An 18,337-nucleotide genomic window follows, 5' to 3' on the forward strand; every position below is an offset into this window, starting at 1 on the left:
TTAATGTGGAGTGGTCAGACAAGAAAATAACACACTAGCGTGGCTAGTCAAGCATGTTCGTAGATATATCTTTACACTAAAATAGTTACACACTCTCCCTGCCCAGAAAGAAAATAGACGGTGTGTCTGACTGATTTTAACAACCTGGCCAGATAGACGTACACGTGTAGGTCTATAATAGTGTAGCCTACTGAGTGTGCAGTCCATAATGACAAGATCACCCCTGCGTTTTTTTCCCTTGCGCGTTTAACGTTATGCAATAGTGTTAGTTGTATTTTTAGTGGTCAGACAAGAAAATAACACATCGGCATGGCTAGTCAAGAATGTATTTTACACTATAAAATATTTCTACAGGTGAAATGTTTCTTAAAACTCCAATGATTTTGTTTCTATTTCTTTGGTTACTAGATCTAAATTTGAATTTCTAAATCTATTATATTTTCAATGAGATTTTAAACTTTACCGGTATTAGTAAGATTTTCCGTTATATAGCCTAATAAGTTAATATAATTTAAAAAAAAAAGAGTACCATTCTTTTCTAAAGGTTTAAATTCAAGGCAAAAATACAAGCACACATTAATTTAGACATCTTTTTTTTTTTAAATTTTATTGTGCATTAACGTTTATGTAAGAAACATATTCCTTATTACTGATTTTATTATGGATAAATATTTCTACAATGTTAAAAGAATAAGATCAAACCATAGGCATACAGTCGAATCATTCGACTCGAATGATTATATCAATGTAGGTCTAGTTAACACGCCCTTTAAAGAAGTTATGAAAGTTTATAATTGTTTAATTAATTTTCCTTAATTTAGTTTAACTACATTTTGAAGTTCATGATAAACTTTCAGTTTAACTACTTTATTTTAGTTGAAAACTAGTTTTAGTTTAACTTTTAAGAGTTAGTTTAGTTCCCATCACTAAAAATAGGACAGAGACTAGATAGGAAACAGAAGTTAGTCTTGCTAAGCAGTTCTGTTAATGTAGTCAGGAGTATTTTGGACATAAGTTTTTCTTGTAGTGACGTCAGCGACAGTGGAGGTTTCCCTTCTGTCTAAATGGATCAAATATGTTAAATTTAACAACGCCTTTTTAACTCACTAGCAGAACACACCAGCTACGCCCGTTGATTTGTTCCCGGGTTTAATATTGATAATACCCTTTTTTTCTCATTGTAATAAACGGGCCACATTCAAACGATCAACCTGACATACTTTTTAGCGGCCCCCGTAAGGAGAAAAAGCCGCTATTAGGTTTGTGAAAAATGTCCGTCTGTCCGTCGGACTGTCCGTCTGTCCGTCTGTCACACTCAGATCTCGAAAACTAGAAGAGATATGAAAAATATTATTTCATCATTAAATCCTGCTTGAAAAGTTTAGGTGCAACGACTACTTTTGGTTTTCTAAAAGCAAACCGTTTAATTTATAAAATTAATTATGCAAGCGATTTTTTCATAAAAATACACCAATTCTAAAACAATTACGCTAATGTAAGGGAGGCATTGTTACAATATGCTAACAAAGATGGACAATTTCAGTGTATTTTCAGTATCACTAAGTCAAATATATTTATAAAATGTAAGGAAAATGTTTACAACAAATATAAATAATAGTTAAAGATGTTTTTTCTGGTCAACTAGCTGCTAAAATTAAAAGAAAACTTTTCTGTTTGTTTATAAAGGCTAATAATGCACTTTGTATGTAGATAACACGCACATTTTAAAAAATGGACTTTTTATGCAGCAATTTTTATGCAGTAGCGTAACGTCGCAACATGCTACAATGCCAAACCAATTCCTTAAACTTTAAAAAAAAAAAAAGATTTTATTTATTTTTTGTTTAGTGCCCCCATCCGAATAAAAGAAGATTATTTTTGTACGTTTTGTCTGTTGGTCGGTCTGTCCGTCACGATTAGATTAACAAATAACACTAGAGGCTTTTGTAAATCTGATTTAACCTTTAATTTTTCATTCAGAAATATTGCAATAGTTTTAAGTATCTATAATAAATTGTTCCGGATGTTTTGTGAAAAACAAATTAATGCCAATGAATATTTGTTAGCTCTTCTAGCTTATATTAGATTTTATTTCCATGCTTAAAGTTGCAAGAAACACATGATCTTTAATATATTGTTCCGGTTTTTTAATGTAAATAGCATATAAATGCTAAATAAAAATATCTATACTGATTTATTTTAATTTCTAATAAAGTTGTTCCGGATATTGTTTTATAAAAAATAAATTATGTCAAATGGTTGTTTGAAATCGCATAGTTGACTAATATTACACTTATATTTTTGACACTACGTCACTATAGTTTATTTATCAATATCAATTGTTCCAAATTTTTAATTTAAAACAAAAATATGTCAAATAATTTTATTTTTTTCAAAAATATTGACAATAGGTTATTCAGGATTTTAAAATAAGAGAGTAATTTACAAGAAACGATTATTGAAAATCAATTTTTAGACTTATTTTACAGTTAATTTTTTGCCGAAACATAATAAAAGTTGTTTAATCGGTAAAGAATGTTCCGAATTTTGTTTCGAAAAAGAAATCGACCTACATTACTTTAATTTTCTTACAAATCGTCGCCAAAAATGATCCGAATTTTATATGAAAAATCTAATAACGCTAATAAATGGTTGAAATCCCTCTTCTAATAAATAAAACAAATAATTTTCTCATTTACGAAAATTGGTTCTTTCGGATTTTTTATGAAAAATAGTTTAACTATGTTTGTGTAAAATCGCACTTCTCTGTTACACTACATTTAACTTTCTAGCTAAAACGTTAGAAAATCTAATTATCGTTAATATTATGCTCCGATTTTAAAGGAAAACAGCTTCCTAACACCAAAGTATGGCTTGAAAAAATCTCCATAAGGCTATGGTACATCCAATTTTCATAATAGACCATCCCACAAATTTAATTAACGGCATTTGATTAATCTGGAATTCTTATTTTCTCTCACTATAAATATATAAACATCCGGAACAATCTATTATAGAAACTTAAAACTAATGCGATGTTTCGGAAGGGAAATTAAATTTTAATAAGATTTTCAATAACTTTTATAATTTTTTTCTCGCTATTAACATAACGGACAGACAGACTGACTGACAAAACAAAAAAAAAACGTCTTTAATCCTTATATATATATATATAATATATATATATATATATTAAGTCTAACTAGCACATCAAATGAAATGCTTAAAGAACAAACTCGGTGCACCAATGTCTATGATCCCTCGAGAAGCTGCTCGTATAGATGACATTTTTAGTCTAACTAGGACGTGTAACGTAATGGAATTTTTTTCATTTGACGTCATATGGAGTTAATTCTTTAAATGAAATGCTAAAAGATCTCACTCGGTGCACCAATGTCTATGAACACTCAACAAGCTGCTCGTATAGATGACATTTTTTAGTCTAACTAGGACGTGTGACGTAATGGAATCTTTTTCCTTTGACGTCATATGGAGTTAATTCTTTAAATAAATGCTAAAATAAATCACTCGGTGCACCAATGTCTATGAACCCTCAACAAGCTGCTCGTATAGAAGACATTTTTTAGTCTAACTAGGCCGTTTGACGTCAAATGGAATACATTCTTTTAATGCTATAACAACTCGGTATAGTAATGTTTATTAGTGTGACTCGCATTTTAAAAAGACATAATAGCTAGATTTAGATCTAATCTAGATTTTTTACACTAGATCTAGATTTTTTTCTTACACTAGAGCTAGATTTTAAAAAATAGATTTAGATTTAAGTTCTAATTAAAATCTTTATAGAATCTAGATCTAGAATTTCTTTGTCTAGTTTAGATATATTATCAATACTAGGCTATTAGTGTGTAACCAGTTTGTCATTAGATTAAGAGCAATGCCTGGTCGTGCGGTTAGCTCGCAGGACTGATTATCTCTACGGTCTCGGTTTCATACCCTGCTCGATGCCATCCTTAGTCGACCAGCGAATATGCGGATCCGACAGGGATCCGTCTCCCACGGTGGCCGCCTCTGAGTTTGTGTGGCAACACAAACTCTCTTTGTAATCTTGTTTAGCCCGTGAATTAGTGTATCTGTAAAAATTTAAGGCACACTCTCTATTTCCTTTTCTGTCTTTCTGTCTCTCTCTCTCTTCACTCTCAGAAAACCCCATTTTGTTTTGTTTTATAGCCTGCGCATCGTAATTTCTCTGACATAGACTTTTGACTTTATTTGGAAAGAACCGCTTCATAATGTGCCCGGACACATTCACGCATTCTAATTTTCAGCCCGTTAATTCTAGTATTACTTTAACTTAACCTTTTCCCTGTCACGTGTTTATTACGTTTATTTGACTTGAAGATCCTGATGCTATAAACTTGTGACATATGTGGGTTCGGAGGTGCCTTGATATAGTTCAAACACTTTAATAATCAATGAAGTAACAAAGTGCTGATATGTTTTCTTGAGTTTTAATTATTTAAAACTTGAACTTGAAACAATAAATGTATGTACAAAGATATATATAACAGATACAGGATTCACTGAAAATGATCAATAAAATGAGTAAATATTTACTTTAAAAATTTAGCGACTTCTAAGCCTAACTTTCTAGCTCTCCCCTCGTCTCAAGCTAACACTCCACCTTTTATATCTTTCTTTAGAATAACGAACAGTGACATCTCAGTACCCATCCTTGACTCCTTGACCCGTTTACATTTAATTTTCCTTTTAATTGTTTTTGTAATTCAACCTACGTTAATTATGTTTCCCCGCTGTAGCCTTGAACTAAGTTTTAATCGGCGTCTTTCTGGCATTTAAGCGTGGGTACGCTGACCTGATTTGAGATAGGTACAATGTCCTCATTTTGTAAAAAATGAAGTGTCACTAGGGACGTGACACTCCCATCTCCCGACAACAACAAAAAAAGTTGTCTTTCGAATATTTTATGACGTTTCTTCGGCTTCTCAATTCAATCTATATTATATTTTGACTGCACCCCCTTTTTTTATTACTTTACGTTGTTTTTTAGCGGCCCCCGTAAGGGGAAAAAGCCGCTATTAGGTTTGTGCAAAATGTCCGTCTGTCCGTCTGTCACACTCAGATCTCAAAAACTAGAAGAGATATGAAAAATATTATTTCATCATTAAATGCGGCTTGAAAAGTTTAGGTGCAACGGCTACTTTTGGTTTTCTAAAAGCAAACCGTTTAATTTATAAAATTAATTATGCAAGCGATTTTTTCATAAAAATACACATATTCTAAAACAATTACGTAAATGTAAGGGAGGCAATGTTACAATATGCTAACAAAGATGGACAATATTGTGTATTTTCAGTATCACTAAGTCAAATATATTTTAAAAATGTACAGGAAATGTTTACAACAAATATAAATAATACTTAAAGATGTTTTTTTTCTGGTCAACTAGCTGCTAAAATTAAAAGAAAACATTTCTGTTTGTTTATAATGCATTTTGTATGTAAATATCACGCACATTTTTTTAAATGGACTTTTTATGCAGCGATTTTCGTGCAGTAGCGTAACGTCGCTACATGATCAGGTGCTAAACCAATTCCTTAAACTTTTTTAAACAAGATTACAAAGAGGGTTTGTGTTACACAAACTCAGAGGCGGCCCCCGTCGAAGTCGGATCCCTGTCGGATCTGCATATTCGCAAATAATATTCAAGAGGTGATTTAATTTTGATGGTCAAAAGTAATAATGTTTCAAAGATTCATTTGCCGTAAATTTAAATTTAAATTAAATAAAAAATAGTAGATTAGTTTTAATATATTAAAACATTACAATATTGATCAAAACTTTTGGAAATGAAAATCTACACTTTTTTTTTACACTTTAAGTTTAGAAATTGAAATTCTACATCTTAATCTAGTCTATTTTAGTCTAAACTAGATCTAGAAATTCTAGATCTAGAATCTAGAATAATTTTAATTAGAATATAAATCCAGATCTAGATATACTGTAATAAAAATCTAGATCTAGTTTAAAAAATCTAGATTAGATCTAAATCAAGATATCATTCCTTTTTTAAACGCGAGTCATATAACGAGGCTTAATAAACATTACTATACCGAGTTCTTTTTTCATTTCATTTGAAGAATTAATTCCATATAACGTCAGAGGGAAAAAAAAAAACTACGTCACACGGCCTAGCTAGACTAAAAATCGCCTTCATCATTACGAGCCATTTATCGAGTATTCATAGACATTGGTGCACCGAGTGCGTTCTTTTAGCATTTCATTTAAAGAATTCATTCCATATGACGTCAAAGGAAAAAAAAAACACTACGTCAGACGGCCTAGCTAGACTAAAAATCGCCTTTATCATTACGAGCCATTTATCGAGTGTTCATAGACATTGGTGCACCGAGTGCGTTCTTTTAACATTACATTTAAAGAGTCCATTCATATGACGTCAAAGAAAAAAAATTCCATTACCTCACAATAGGCTAGTACCGGTACCATAAAAAGAAATGTCTTTATTTACACGAGATATTTAACGAGGGTTCATAGACATTGGTGCACTGAGTTCTAATAGAATTTATTTAAAAAGGATCAAAGCCGCATTGTTTTTGCGTTTTGTCTGTCAGTCGGTCTGTCCGTTATCTTGATATAAAAAAAACAACAACTAAAAGTTATTAAAAATTGATTAACCTTTATTTTACGTTTCAAAACATCGCAATAATTTTTAGGTATGAACACAATTGAAAAGTTTATATAATAGATTGTTCCGGATGTTTGTATAAATAGTAAAAGAAAAAGAGAATTTCAGTTAAATGTAATACCGTTAATTAAATTTTTTGGATGGTCTTGTATAAAAATTAGATGTACTACAGCCACGTGGAGAGATTTTCATACCTTACTTTGGTGTTTGGATTCTGTTTTCCTTAAAAATCGGAACATAATATTAACAATAATTAGATTTTATAATGTTTAAGGTAGAAAGTTAAATGTACTGTAAGAGAGTAGTGAGTTAAAATATTTTTCATAAAAATCCGTAAAAACATTATTTCGTAAATGAGAAGATTATTTGTTAATTAATTAGAAGAGGGAGTTTAAACAATTATTTGGCGTTAGTAGATTTTTAAATAAATTCGGAAATTTCTGGCGACGATTTGTAAGAAACAAAATCCGGAACTTTCTTTATCGATTTCAAAACTTCTATGTTATGTTTTAGCAAGAAAAATAAATGTCTAAAAAGTAATTTTCAGTAATCAATTCTAGTAAATTAATTTTTTTTAAAGACCTGAACAACCTATTGTCGATATTTTAAAAATTTGTTTAAAGATGAAAATACGGAACAATTTGATATTGATAACCAAATTATAGTGACGCATTGTCAAATAATATAAGTGTAATATTAGTAAATTATGTGATTTCAAACAATCATTAGGCATAATTCATGCTTTATAAAACAATATCCGGAACATTTTTACACTTAATGAAATATAAGTCAGTATAGAGATTTTGATTTAGCATTAATATGCTATTTACATAAAAAACGGAACAACATATTATTGATAATGTGTTTTTGCAACGTTTAAACATGGAAATTGAATGTAATATAAATTAGAAGAGCAAACAAACATTTGTTGGGGTTGATTAGTTTTGCACAAAAAAATCCGGAACAATCAATTTTTAGATACTTAAAATTATTGAGATGTTACGGGAGGAACATTAAAGTGTAAACAGATTTTCAATAGCTTTTAGAGTTCTAGTTTTTTTAATCTAATCGCAACGGACAGACCGACCAACAGACAAAACGCACAAAAATAATCTTGTTTGTTTTTGTTTTTCAGCGGCTCCCGAAAGGGGATAGACGCTATTAGTTTTGTGTGGTCTGTCTATCCGTCCGTCCGTCTCGTTTAGGTTTCGTAAACTAGAAAAGATATTGAAAATTCGACATCATGATATTTTAGACCTTTCAAAGTTTTGATGCAAAGGCTATTTTTTTTCTTCTCTGAAAACGAAAAATTTGATTTTTAAAGTTTTTTTTTTTTTTTTTTTTATGATATAAAAATACATTATTTAAACAACTATTCTCTGTTAATAGTAACAAACACGGGAGACAATTTAGTAAGACTATTTACCATATTTTTAATACATTTAAGCAAACGGTTTTAGATTTTTGTCAAATTGTATTTCTAAGTTGCACAATTTCAGCCCTACGAATTACCAATATTTGCAAAAAAAAATATTTACTTTTATTTTTAAACAGAAAAGATTCTTTTTATTATACATACAAGTGGAATTTAATTTAAAACAACAATTAATAAGCAGTGTTTCATATTAAAGCCTGATAAGTATAGCACACTATATCAAATCTAGTAATAGATTTATCTGTTGACACTCTAAATAAGAGATTAGCACTTTACAAAACAATTAGATTAATTACATAATCATTCAAAAACATCTGTTAGGCCAGTTTCAGTTTTAATTTCTCCTTCACCTTCTCCTATCCTTTAACCGTTGGGGCACCACACAGGATCTGTCAACCGTCTTTCTTGATCATTGAAATAGTCAGTGTTATTTTACTAATATATATACTAGATTTGGGCGGACCTGGAAAGGAAAGCTTGAGAGGAGTTGGTTGTCTAATTAGAATATTTCACCAAAGTTTAGGAGATATGCCCAACGCATAGACCAAGCAGGTGGGTCTATAAATAGAATACGCTGACCACACCTTTAAGATTCAATTAAAAAGATTTGTGAGACGATGGACGGTGCCTTAATTACCAATCTGGGGCCAAAAAAATAAGTGTCAGTCGGGTGGGGTCAGTCGGATCTCTGGTGGGGTTATTCATGTAAGAGAAATTATGAATTAGGGAAAATGTTTAGACGCAATATAACATAGATATACCAATCTGGGGCCAAAAAAATAAGTGTCAGTCGGGTGGGGTCAGTCGGATCTCTGGTGGGGTTATTCATGTAAGAGAAATTATGAATTAGGGAAAATGTTTAGACGCAATATAACTCAGATGGGGGCATCACTCAAGTGTATAGAATTTTTTACCGTTAGGTATTAAATTCATTTATATATTCTCGTCCAGATCTAACTTTATCAATATCTGGATATAAATTTGGTTCAAAACTAGCTTATCTATAGGTCTATAAATTGTAAATCAATTTTGTACAATCTAAGCCGGCTCCTCTACCACCAAAACGAAAGCCACCTTGACCTGCAATATATGTGGACGGGAGTGTCTCTCCAAAATAGGGCTCCACAGCCACACTAAAAAGTGCTCGAGATGAACCATAGTCGTTCTATGACTGAAGGAGGCCAATGATGAAGCCTAGACTACTCAATTAAATGAATGTAGATCCCAATAGATCTAGTTTAGTCTAGATCTTTATAAGGGTAATAACAATAATAAAATAGAGATTTATTATTCTTAAACTATTTTATCCTGGTTCTTATCTGGGGCAAAGCAGTTGGGTATGATATTATGGTGTTTATAACAGTGACAAAATTAAATTAACTAACAAGCAAAATATAAGATAAGAAAACAAAGCTTAGCTAAGGGAAAGAACTCCACACTTACAACTATATCTCTCAATAATGAAGAGGTTATTTTCCTTGTTGGTATCAAACAAAATAATTAATTACCAATAATTTATTAATTAGTTGTTTACTATTTAAATTGGTTCATGTTTTTTAGGTACCATAAATAGCTTGACCCGAGAAAGGATCAGCACGAAATAACGTGAACAATTATCTAAGGGTACATAACACTACATTTTTAGTCATACCTGTGAATACTGAAGGATTAATTTCCATTGTTGATTTCAAACAAAATAACTAGTTCTTAGTAATTAATTTTTTCTTCTTCTTCGTTCTCATTTTTATGTTGGAGCGTTCAGATGACTAGACCAATATATGAGATGAACTGCGCAGTGCTTTCCAAAATCAGGGAGCTCTCCATATAGTAATTAATGAAATGATTGGTTAGTTTTTCTTATTGATTCATGTGTTGTCTTCTCCAATGAATAATTGTGCATAGTTTCAACTATTCGAGAATGAGTGTGGGAGACATAACGTGTTCAGACACACAGGTAAGCTTTGTAATACAATAGAGTTATTGCGGGTATGTTTAATAATACAAGATCTAGTAATTAAATTCTTAGTAAAATAATTATTTAAAATTTGGTTATGGTATTTGTGTAAAATCATATTTACCTTTAGCGAAATCACTATGCTTTCTCATAACCTCCCAAGTGCTTTTATACTGACATAGGCGATTCTGTCTGTTAGGAGCTAGAAAGTTATGCTTCAGATGTTTAGGACTTGACACTGAGTTATCACAGAATTCTTCAATCTAAAATTTAAAAAAAATTAAAATTATATATTATGATCTTTTCCACAAAATATTCTTTTTCAGCTACTCGCGTAGAAAAACAAAATTCGGTTTTGTACTGTCTGCCTTTTAGTTTGTCTGTCATGTTTGTAATGCAAAAGCGAAAAATAAAATAGGATTATCACAACTTTGAGGCGTACCCTCAAGTTTCGTAGAATAAATTTATGATCTTTAAAATAGTATTATACATTAACTGACAACGCGAGTAGGCCAGCGTACTATGAGCGATCAAGTGTGACAAGTGAGCCGACAGTCGAAAAAGCACTGTTGTGAATTAACAGCGTGCGAATATGACCAGTTGACTTCAGTACAAACTCGGTGTACAATCAGTTGTTCAGTGATACCATTTTACATTGTTCATTTGTATGAGAGATAAAGCAGTTAATAAAGTACTACGAAAGTCGAATTCGTTAAGACATTTGAGTTTGTTGTGTCTTTTGTCTACACAGTTTCAGAAAAGAAGTATATGGCTCCTGTCTCGGAAGACAATAGACGCAACACGATGAGTCACTGATTTAAGTTTCTGCAGAAGCATTTCCAATTCTTTTTGCCAACTCAGTGTCTAAATCTAAGTTGCTGGCGATAGTTGATCCCAAGTTGGTGAATTCCTGCCCCACCGTAAGTGTATGATTCCCAATATGTATCGCAGGTATTTCTGTGACGTCTTGTGCCAGTATTTCGGTCTTGGTGAGAATTATTGTAAGATTAAACTCTTGACAAGCAGCTGCTAAAACATTCACTAGCCTTTCTAATCCTTCTTGTGAATGAGATATGAGTGCCGCATTGTCAGCAAACAGCAGTTCCCTTAATCAAGATACGCCGTCTTTTCGTTTTGGCTTTAGGACGAGCCAGGTTAAAAAGCTTTCCATCGGATCTACTGTGAATATATATTCCATGTTCCATGGATTTAAAAACGCTAGTGAGTTCAGAATTTCCCAGGACTTCTTATGGTCCATAAGTTACGCTGGGGAGGGCACCAACTTGCCTTTGTTTACATGGAAGAGAGCACCCGGTTGCATGCGACTTCAGGGCGAGACAGCTGGAGGTCACTTTCAAAGCCCGCGGGATACACATCTTAGACCAAACGAAAATCCGCTGCCGAAGACAGACGTAGAAGGCGAAAATAAAATCTTAATCAACCACAGGCGGACCATGGTTATGCTTGCCCTGGATGAGTCAAAATATGTAGCTGGGAAATACTGCATTTCTCATTAATCTTAGGGCTCGAAGGAAAGCCATATTATATATATATATATATATATATATATATATATATATATATATATATATATATATATATATATATATATATATATATATATCTTCACGGCTTAAGAGTTTGGACGAGAAGAAGAAGTAAAGGAAAGATCACTCTTTTATTTCTGCGGATAGAGTTGCCCCACACGAAAAAACAAGAGGGGGGAGAACAAGTAGTATTTAAGTGAGACAACTCAACGAGGCACATATATATTTATTTACACGACATCACAGGTACACAAAACAACATCTTTCTCAGCACAGTTTTTTCACTTCGGCTCTCAACTTGGGGAAATTCGTTTTGGTTACTAGAAGTGCGCATCTCTGCACTAGCTTGGATGGCGGTGCGCTGCGCATGGCAGAGTCATAACTATATATTTTTCCGTATATTTTAAGGACTTTTTCCGTATATTTTGCAACACTGCGGTCGCATAGGTTTCAGTGGCCTAAGGCCGGCCCTACAAAATAGCGGAGTATGCTACGCTGTCGGTCGACTAGTATATATATATAATTATCTTCATGGCTCAACAGTTTGGACACCAAGAAGTAAAGAAAAGATCACTCTTTTATTACTACAAATCGATCTAGAGTTACCCCACGTAATTTTTTTGGCGAAAAATAAAGAGGGGGGGGGGGAGAACAAGTAGTATTTACCGTCACTAAATAGCAGGGCCGGACATAACCATTGTGACCAAGAGATCATGGAAAGATCACTCTTTTATTTCTGCAAGTCGGGCTAGAGTTACCCCACGTAAAAAAAAGAGGGGGTGGGGAGAACATGTAATGTACTCTGTATTCACCCGTCACTAAATAGCAGGCCGGGGCCCTATGCGAACGAATTTCGCGGGGCTAGGTTTGGGTAGGGGCCCACTGCGGTCGCATAGGTTGCAGTGGCCTAAGGCCGGCCCTGAAATATAGCGGCATATGATACGCCGTGGGTCGACTAGTATATATAGTATATATATATATATATATATATATATATATATATATATATATATATATATATATATATATATATATATATATATATATATATTGTTACGAATCTCACTATCCAGGCTCTCTGCAAACTGCACCATACACCACCAATTTAAAGAACTTGACAACTCAGGGCTCCAAAGTAACGTAACACTTTAATAGTTGATAAATAACAGCCAATACTGTACAATTGGCAACACGTACACTGTACAAATATCTCTCCTGTTAATAGCCGTACAGCCGTATCAACTCTTGCACTGGCCTCTCCGTCTCGTTCCGGGCTTGCACTGGGTTCAACAGTTCCGGACTGACTTCACACACTAGGCTCGTTGTGTCGGACTCGATCGCAGACCAAGATCAAGACGCCGTTCGTCTCAACTGTACTTGATAGTACTCCGCACTGAACCGTCGTAATGCTCCGTACAGAACCACACCGCTGAACTGTGCTGTAGTCGACCGTGTTTTAAACTCTTGTCGTGAACCTCCTTTCTGAACCTTGCTGTATTGAGCCCCTTTTCTCGACCGTCTTGACTGCGACACCTCCGCTCTTTATATAGGGTCCCTACTGGCCTTCTAGAACCGGACAGAACGCCCCTCGACGTTTCTATGTGGTCAGATGACTATAACTCTCGTGACGCTCCTGAGCTCTGTTCACATCGGCGATCCTTCCCGAACTGTCCTGTTGACCCTCGACTCGGCTGACAGTCGTAACTCGTCACGCTTGACCGCTCGTCTAGCGCTGGCCTGGGGCGATTTGCGTCGGCTGACTACACACACACCACTACCCCCATCTGTGCCATTACAGGTTTATAACAATATATATATATATATATATATATATATATATATATATATATATATATATATATATATATATATTGTTATGACCCTATTGGTGGCGCAAAAGGGCTCAGCTGACACACACGTCAATCACTCAGGTCAGCGGGGCCATGGACAAGGGACAGTACTACGATTACACGATTACACGCAAATATGACCAATGTTATGGTCATGTGATCGAAAGCCTGCGTGTACGAGTGACAAAGTGTGTAGGAAAGCGGCTGTTCAAAACCGGAGAGCGTCGAGACCGGGACTGTTAGTCGGCCATAAACTCGGTCCTGGTTGAGTCCTCAGGTGTTGATGTACGAGTCCAGAAAGAGAGACAGTAGAGTTTGACGGTGATGTACAGAGTAACATTTTAGTTGTTGATGTGTTTGTTGCCAATTGTCTAGTATTGGCTGTTATCTACTTATTCACTCATTATTAAAGTACCAGATTATTTGGAGCTTGTTGTCAAGTTCTTGATGTGTTGATGTGTTGTGTTGTGTTTAGCAGTGTTTACAGAAGGCCTGATAAAAAGGAGAGATCGTAACAATATATATATATATAGGGAACCTGTGTAGGAAATTTCATGCGGATCTGTACGACGGCTTAAACGTTTTCAGAATCAATGAGTTAGCTGTAACTTACAAAGATATAGTAGATAGCAATATCTTTAATTCCGAAGGTTTGGAATGAGTGCAAAGTTTCACATAACTACGTGAAACCAATTACGACCAGCATATTTGTGTTACATCTGATGCAGACAATCCGTTGAGGATCCATTTCAGTTTTCGTCTTCATCGCCTGTCTTTAACAAAGGTCTTTTTTTTTAAGTCGAAAATGTGTATTCCGCGGCCTTTGTCAGTGCTTACGGAGGGAGGGGGGCCTCCTCTTTTACAAAGTCGACCTTTTAGCTCGCCAAAAGAAGATGACCTTTTACATGCGGTCGTCCCTCCATGCTTGATAAATATCTTACCCAAGCATCTGTTGAATTGTAATTAGGCTTCTATACTGTCCACACTGTCCTCCAGCAGAACAAAGTTATTTATAATGCAGTCTTGCCAGCGTATGCCCATTTAGGACTTGAATGGGGCCGAGACGATGTTCTATGTAACACCATTTCCCGTTTTTCTTTTTTGTAAAGGCTAAAATTTCGGATTTAATTTTAATCTACAGTAAAAGTAAATTGATTCACAATTTTTATTTAATGTTTGTTCTCCGTATTTTAGCGTGATTGAAAAAGGAAAAACCTTTCTTAGTTTTATGTGTTCTGTATGTTGGTCCATCCAAGATTTTATTAGCAACTGAAAACCCAATTTCACTCTAATTTGTACCTTGCAAAGTTTAGCTCTAACAACTTTTTGTCTTCTGAAAGTGAATCTTATTATAATTAATGACGCAAGCCTTTTTTTTTCATAAAAATATATCAAATTTAGTTAAATTACATAAAAGTACGGTAGGTTATATTAAGATATAACTATTTTAATATGGGATTTGTGATTGTTGATAGCTAGTAGTTAACCGTTTCTGAATTTCGTGCTTTCAATTTCAAAACCTGTCTACCTGGTTTGCGGACCCATTAAAGGACTTGGGACCGTTTTGAGTTTGTGTAATCTGTAATCTTTTTATCAGTACATCATTTTTTTTTTTTTTGCCTTTTTTTATAACAGTAAATGTCTATAAAAATGAAATTTAAAAAAATTACACTGTCTAAATACTGCATAAACATCAAAGATGCCACTGCTTTATTAGCTGCCATTCTTGGGAAAAACCTGCAATTCTTCTCAGGTTTACCAGAAAAGAAATCAAATTCACAAGGTTGACTTGTGTCTTCATTAAGTATTGAGCCTTCGACATCAGTAGAACATCTGAAAACAGAAAACAAAATAAGGCACAGAAAACAAAAATATTTAAAAAATATGAAGCTCAGGGGCGGACTGGCTATATGTGCAAATGGGCAAATGCCCGGTGGGCAGGTACCAAATAGGCTGTCTTGTCGCGACCAAAGAAAAACAAATTTTCAATGCAGACAACTTTTAAAAAAGTGACAGCAGCAAGACACAAAGGCCTGAACACGTTTTCTTGTTGTTGTTTTTTATTATTATTACAATTAATTTTGTTTGAAATTCAACAAGAATATGAACACTAAAAAATACACTATACTCGGTTTGTATTATCATTTGCAAAACGTTGGATCGTATTTTCTTCTATGCGCGAGTGGCATGGACTGCTTTGATGTCTTCGAGGTTGTGTTTGGCCTAGGCCTAATCATTTTGCTGGTCAACATGGACCTTCTAAGTCACAGATCAACTTGCATGACTAGATTGACATGTGAAATCCATGGGAGGTAATTATCTTATTTTTGAAAAATGTCTGTAATCTATAAGTAATACCAAAAAAACTTCAAACTCATTAGGCTGCTATTTTATTGTTTATAGTTTTTAGACTCATTGGCCTCCTTCTGTCGTAGAACGACTATGGTTCATCTCGCTCTTTTCCAGTGGAGCCCTATGTTGGAGCGACACTCCCGTCCACAAATATCGCAGGTTAAGATGGCTTTCGCTTCGGTGGTAGAGGAGCTGACCATTTTTCGCATTGTACGTTTTACTCCCAGAGCTGAGGCCGATGTTCTTTCGCTGTCCATAGCTTTCTTGGTTACTGTCTCTCTTCACATGGTGCGGTCTAGAGCTATGTCTTCTCATGGTCAGTATACTGTTCACTGATTTGAGGTCCGGTTTTATTACATCTACGTAACGGAGGTGAGGGCGACCAGTTTTTCTTGAGCCTGTTGCGAGTTGTTCGTAGAGGATGACTTTCGGGATGCGATTGTCCTCCATCCGGCGAACATATCCAAGCCAGCGCAAGCGAAGTAGTCTGAGGGCTGTAAAGATGCTGGGGATGCCTGTTCGCGCTAGGATCTCAGTATTGCACACTTTTTCCTTCCATGTGATTTTCAAGATCCTACGGAGACATCTCAAATGGAATGAGTTTAGTTTTCTCTCTTGCTTTGCGTAGGTGGTCCATGATTCACTGCCATACAGTACTTGAATTGTGGATCCCAGATAGCAGAATTCATTTACGGTATCCAGCTTGTCATCGTCTATGAGGACTACATACATGTATAAATAGAATACATTATGTAATCCTACAAATGCATACATCCAGTTTTCGATGCGTTATCAAACTTTATATATTTTGTAGAGAATTAGGCTTACACCTATAATATAACACATGGGCGTAGCCAGGAAAGGATGTGTTCAACCCATCACTTGCCTCAGACCTCTTTGTCTGAAAGGGAAACTTTACTTACTGCCCCAGTGCAGCCAACTTAAGCAAACTAGTCACCAAATTTCAAGAGCTAAGCCAAAAGGGGTTTAGTGGTTTCCCTCCAATACAAAAACTAAAGCATTTTACAATTTTCTACCAGTCGCTGGACTACATTAAATAGCAGATTTGGTTTTTTAATTTTTTTTAGCGGAAGAATATGCATTTTTAAAACTTAAAATAACGGAAATAATGCTTCGCCCCGGACCCCACTGGGGGTCTCTCAGCGCTCCCCCGGACTCCCTGTCCTTTGGCGGTGTGTACTGTCTTTCCACTAATTGTAGTAAGAGAGTACCCTAGGCTAGAAAAAAAACTTTGAAAGAATGAAAGATCAGAACGTAATGAAGGTTAATTACATATATTCACACTATTTACATATACACACACTAAAAAATATAAATATATATAAATTGCGGAGTGGGGTAAAAATCCCCCCACCGAAAATATATGACATGCCATATGTGGGCCGGTTTATATGGTAATGCCCGGGCCGATTTTGATACCCAGTCCGCCCCTGATGAAGCTGTTTACTTTTTGCAAGAGCGATTATTTTGCACTAATGAAAGAAAGAAATAAAATTGGAACATTTTTAAATGCCCCAATTCTTCCTTCCCCCAGAAAAAAAATCCTGGCTAAGCGAATGTATAAATCTACTCTATAGGTCTATACTAGACCTATAGTTCCAAACTAAGAAGACCGTGCGAAAAATGTTTTTAAACGTTTATGTATTTATTTAATTCTTTAATGAATAAATGCTGGAATACCCGATGTTGGTTCAAGATATAGATATATTTCGAAAAATTATATAGTCGAACCAATGTTTTCTCTCTTTGGCCAATTCTAGTAATCTTTTTCCCAAAGATAACTGACAATATTCTACGAATACCGTTAGATCCGTTTTCAAGAACCGTGTCCAAGCAAGTTTTATAAATGTTTCCATATTGTTTCTTCCCATGAAGAATTTGCAAGTTGATAAAAGGAATTATAATCATGATTTTATTTATGTAATAGGAATTTACTTTTTAAAAGCTCTTAAGCGAGCAATTCTTATACATCTATTTATGTTGGTGGTAGAACAAGAGGAGCCAAAAGGATCAAATGGACGAGAGAAATGAATATAGACATCATCAAATCGTTCTTCCGTGTAAACATTTGTGATGATAAACCTCTCCCAGGTTATAGGCAAAAACTCTCCCTGGAATTTAACAAATTATACCCTAATCTAAACCTTACAGAGCAGAATGTTGTAGACAGAAGATCTGTAATAATTAAAAATGTTATTTGACCCTGCAGAAATTGACGTGATAAGAAGGGAAGTAGGTCATGAGCTTCATATACAAGAGCTCATCTCAGACATAAACGACACGCCCACACAGCCGACCAACGAAGACATTGGTAGAACACCCAACCAACAAGAGAATGACCCAACATCGGCAATAAGCAATGAGCTACACTCAAAATTTTCTAATCTTATAGACCGTTATAAAAACACCAATCTTAACTCTAGGCCTCGTATCCCCAAGCTAAACGTCAAGAAAGAGACAAACACATATATTAATGAAATAAATAAAGTC

At 34.5% G+C, this 18,337-nt stretch overlaps 1 protein-coding gene across 1 annotated transcript in view; it reads right to left on the reverse strand.

Annotated features, from left to right (window-relative positions):
- The window catches only part of LOC106059535 (calcium-activated chloride channel regulator 3A-1-like), a 376,089-nt gene that overhangs the window by 229,928 nt on the left and 127,824 nt on the right, over positions 1 to 18,337 (reverse strand). The window contains exons 5-6 of the mRNA XM_056025932.1: positions 15,145 to 15,307; positions 10,202 to 10,340 (exon numbers count right to left, since the gene is read on the reverse strand). Coding sequence (XP_055881907.1) covers positions 10,202 to 10,340; positions 15,145 to 15,307 — 302 coding nt within the window. The remainder of the gene's footprint in view (positions 1 to 10,201; positions 10,341 to 15,144; positions 15,308 to 18,337) is intronic.

The sequence above is a fragment of the Biomphalaria glabrata genome, chromosome 4 (assembly GCF_947242115.1).
Source record: "Biomphalaria glabrata chromosome 4, xgBioGlab47.1, whole genome shotgun sequence".
NCBI lineage: Eukaryota > Metazoa > Mollusca > Gastropoda > Planorbidae > Biomphalaria > Biomphalaria glabrata.